At 37.4% G+C, this 5,000-nt stretch overlaps 1 protein-coding gene across 1 annotated transcript in view; it reads left to right on the top strand.

Moving 5' to 3' along the window:
• Positions 1-5,000, top strand: part of LOC122258658 (nicotinamide phosphoribosyltransferase) — a 15,132-nt gene that overhangs the window by 1,162 nt on the left and 8,970 nt on the right. Inside the window, exons 2-3 of the mRNA XM_043024742.2 lie at positions 635-705; positions 4,573-4,720. Coding sequence (XP_042880676.2) covers positions 635-705; positions 4,573-4,720 — 219 coding nt within the window. The remainder of the gene's footprint in view (positions 1-634; positions 706-4,572; positions 4,721-5,000) is intronic.

Below are 5,000 nucleotides of genomic sequence, written 5' to 3' on the forward strand. Positions count from 1 at the left end.
TAGATATGTTTTCTTGACAATTTTCACGCCCATGGTAGGGATTTTATTTAGTCTTACTCATTAGTAGATAAGACATAGTTGAAATTATGAAGTGTTATAATAACATCATCATTAAAAGATAAGTATGTTGGAGTAGAATGATGAATGATCGAAGCCCTTTATATCACGTGAAATTTTATGTAATGGAAATGAATATAGTAGATAGACTGAAAAGAAATGAATAATATAATTATGTATGTCATGTATAAACAAACAAATAAGCAATGATAATCCGAACGCTTGTTTTGCATCGCCGTTGCTATGGCAACGGGAAATCATGGCGACGCCACAGTTACCAAGATATTTTGAATATAAATAACACATGCATTTATATATGTATATGTATATATATTTATATATACATATATATACACACACACACCCACACCCACGAACCACCCCCACCCCACCCCCACCCACACCCACACCCACACACCCACCGACACACTCACAAAGAAAGAAAAAAAAAGCAAAACAAAAAAAAAAAAAAAAAAAAAAAAAAATCAGGTAAATAGACAATCATAAGACCTAGAAACCGAGATACCGAAAAAAGGAGAAAACAGAGTTCGAACTAAACCTTCCTCTCTCTCTACAGGTCGGTCACCATCGCCAATATCCTCCAGGAACAACGACACTATATTCCTACTTCGAGTCCCGTGGTGGCAGGTAAGGTGATGATGTCCTGGAAGTGGGAATCGGAGAGAGAGAGAGAGAGAGAGGGGGGGGGGGGGGGAGGGAGAGAGAGGGGGAGAGAGGGAGGGAGGGGGGGGGGGGGGGGGAGGGAGGGGGGGAGAGGGAGAGAGAGAGAGAGAGGGGGGGGGGGGGGAGAGAGAGAGAGAGAGAGAGAGAGAGGGGGGGGGAGAGAGAGAGAGAGAAAGAGAGAGAGAGAGAAGGTCTTATGCCAAGAGGGTGGGTGGATGGGTGGGGGGGGGGGGGCGTTAATGGCAGGTTTAAACGGAAGGTTTAAACGGGAGGTTGGATGCAGGTGTTTGATAATAGTTTATGGGTAATTTTTTTAACAGTAGGTTATGGATAGTATTTAACCGCACGCAAGTTTTTACAATAGCAATAATTAGTAATTTATGGTGGAAGTTATTATTAGAATTATTTTAAATTACCATCATATTCACTAAAATAGGTTTAGTTTAAGAATAGAAGAGACCATTAAATGAATATATATATATATATATATATATATATATATATATATATATATATATATACATACATACATACATATACACACATACATATGTAAGTGTGTATGTACTTATATATGAATATATATATACATATATATATATATACATATATATATATATATACATATGAATATATAAATGAATATATATATGTATATGTATGTATGTATATATATGTGTGTTATGTATGTATGTATATATACCAGTATATATATGTATTATTACTATCAGTATTGTTGTTGTTTTGTTATCATTCCATACAATAATTTGGTAATTCTACAAAAAATTGTGCGTCGCCGATACTACCTTATTTGTCATTGATGAAAAACATTTGATATGTACTATCTCGATACAGTAGCTTCAGTAAGCGGAAAACAATTACAACATTATTGGCAGTATTTAAAAATACTATCAAGTGATCTCCGTAGCCTCCGTGTTCCTTGTCGCTTTAGTAAAAACCCATCAATTTTCCGCCTCGTATATTCTGACAAGATGAGGTTGTAAACTATCCCGTGATTTACTATCAAATTAGAAACTCAGTTTAGCTTTACAATAGTACGCTAGATGGCATGGAGGGTTACTGAGAGCTTGTTTATTGTTAGATTGTTGTTTATGTGTTGTGGGAGCTTGTTCCAGCCACGAAGGAGGCATGGACAGAGAGTGTGCTTGTAGAAGAGAGGGTGTGAGAGTAAGCATGGGCAGAGAGTGTGCTTGTAGGAGAGAGGGTGTGAGAGTAAGCATGGGCAGAGAGTGTGCTTGTAGGACAGAGGGTGTGAGAGTTGAAAGGGAGTAAGTATTCCTGTTTGGTAGTGTTGATGTGGTTGTTTGTGGTATTATACTTTGGGTACAGTTTGTGTCCTTGCCCTTTTTTTACGTATATTGTAGTTCTTGGTGTTTGTGTGTTTCTCTTTTAGGAATAAACCTTATTTTTCATTTGTTTATATTCATTCATATTTGTTTATGTTGGAGAGTGTATGTGGATCCCAGACTTGCACTCATGGTATAATAACTTATAAAATAACTTATAAGATAAGTGTTTAATGTCAGGGTTAGCAGTTGTTTAAGATTCTCCTCAGGAACTCTAAAGTGCAGGACACTTTGTGGTACATGTTTTTTTCTGTGTGCGTTGAATATTATGCTAGTTTTGTGTAATTCCCTCAAGTGTGTTTATGTTTTGTATGATTGCACATGAAGTGTGTGTGTGAGTGTTTGCCTTTGTCGGGATTGAATTTCGTTTGCTATTTGCGTTTCTGCATTTTTGGGAAGTGGTATTCAACCTATGACCCACGGACATCTGCGAAGATATAACTAATAAAGAAATTATTATAATGATCATATGTATATATATGTATATATATACATATTTATATATATGTATATATGTATATATGTATGTATATATTTGTTGACTGATATATCAAAAGTTCAAGGGCCAACATATGTCTTATCATAAATTTGCTTTCATAAAATCCCATTTTAGATCTGAAATGCACTTGTCCAAGAGTACTTGAGAATGCCAAAAATGTTCCCAAAAGTCTAAAAACCTTTGCCCTAAGGAAATTCAATCGTCCTGAAGTAGTCTGCAGTCGTCACTTGTTTAAAAGGCCCTTAAAGGAAAGTTGTCGTCAGTCTCGTAGAAGAGTAAGTGTGGATAATGAAATATTTATAAAGAGAGAGAAATAGAGGTGGCTTAGAACAGTGCCCTTTGGGACGCCAGAGAAAACGTTCGTCGAGGTGGAGGGATATCAAGAGAAGAGCCATATGTCAACAGTAGAGGAGAAAGAATATCTAGGTTTCATGTCAGCATCTACTAAGCTTATATTATGCTTCACTAACCCCTGGAATTCAATTGAGTATTTGTTGTGTTGAATATTCTGTCAGTGAGATATAAGTATAATGTATGAGGCGCAGTGGAGTATGAACCACCGCTGGCAATCTTAGGGAATGTTGTGATTTGCGCTTGATATGACTTTAATACTTTTTTGAGAGAGTGGACATGTATTAATGTCTTTGAAAGAATCGTTTTTTTGGCGTCTGCTTGAAGGAGGGATGTCGGAGGTGAGGTCGAAGTCAGCTGAAGGACCAGAGGGAGAGATGGCTGTCCATTCGACGCCAGGAAGGCCGAAGTCAACAGCCAATATGAATATGAAGTCAATATGGGTTTTGTCGGGAGGGATTAAGACGAGGGAGAAAGTTTGATTTTTTTTTAAAGATTGTCACGATTTTTAGAAGATCGGATATAAAAGGTAAAAATAAGGATAGATTTACAAGTGAAGATTAGAAGAATGTGTCCAGGTCTGGTGTATATACTCGGCTGTAAACTCGAGTGTTTTGTATCGGCGACGCGCAACTTTTGTGGAGAATTTACAATCTATTCTATATATTTTTTTATCCATTTCAAATCTTATGCTATTTTCGTTTCATTTATGTGTTTATCAACTATTTTGTTATCACGTTCTTCCGTTGATTTCTTCCCCAAACTTTATATTATTGTCTTATTCATTTTCATATTTATTATTCTACTGTCATAGATCCATAAATCAAGTTTTGAATCATGATTATTTCACCCATTATTATAATTACTCACACATTTATCCAATATCCTATCATTATCTCATTCATTCCATTTTTCATTTTGATACTATTATCCTTCTCATTCCTTCATCCATTATCGGATCATCTTATTCATTCATTTATCAATCTTTCAGTAACCACCATTATTCCCATTCATTTCTTATCCCATCATTCCATCAACATCGTCCCTTCCCTATTTTCCTCTCTCTCTTCATCACCCTGGTATCCTTCCCTCCAGTTTTCCATCTCCTCCAATTTCTTATCCCATCATTCCATCTACACTGTCCCTTTCTCCGTCTCCCTCACTCCTTCCATCACCCTAATCTCCTTCCCTCCAGTTATCCATCTCCCCCAATTTCTTATCCCATCATTCCATCTACACTGTCTCCCTCACTCTCTCCATCATTCTGGTCTCCTTCCCTCTAAGTTTCCATCTCCAATTTCTTATCCCATCATTCCATCAACATTATCATTTCATGTCCCTTTCTCCGCCTCCTTCATTCTCTCCATCACCCTATTCTCCTTCCCTCTAGGTTTCCATCTCCTCCAATTTCTTATCCCATCATTCCATCTACATTATCATTTCATGTCCCTTTCTCCGTCTCCCTCTCTGTCTCCCTCACTCTCTCCATCACTCTGGTTTCCTTCCCTCCAGTGATCCATCTCCTCCGATTTCTTATCCCATCAACATTATAATTTCATGTCCCTCTCTCCGCCTCCCTCACTCTCTCCATCACCCTATTCTCCTTCCCTCTAGGTTTCCTTACACCGTGTTCTTCGGCCTGCAATACATCCTGAAGCGCTGGCTCGTCGGGCCTGTAGTGACGAAGGAGGCGATCGAGGAGGCGAAGGATATCCTGCAGAACGATAATTTTAATGAGGAAGGATGGAAGTACATTCTCGAGGTACTGTTGATGTTTTTTTTTTTTTTTTTTTTTGGCTCTTTTTTTCTCAATTGTTTGGTATTTCTTGGTGTGGATTTTTTTTGTTTTGTTTTGTTAATTTGGGGATTGATATCTGTGATTTGGTATTTATTTGTGACTGTCAAAATTTGCATGGATATTTCCAGTTTACAGGATACGTTTTCGTTATCAGTTCAGTAAGAAGCGAAATCAAAATTATTAACGGACTCCTAAATTTTTCTATGTTGTTTCGTCTCAGTACCATGTAACACTCCTGTCATCT

Source organism: Penaeus japonicus, unplaced genomic scaffold (assembly GCF_977035675.1).
Source record: "Penaeus japonicus unplaced genomic scaffold, GWHDUDI00000001_assembly GWHDUDI00000017, whole genome shotgun sequence".
Classification (NCBI taxonomy): Eukaryota; Metazoa; Arthropoda; class Malacostraca; order Decapoda; family Penaeidae; genus Penaeus; species Penaeus japonicus.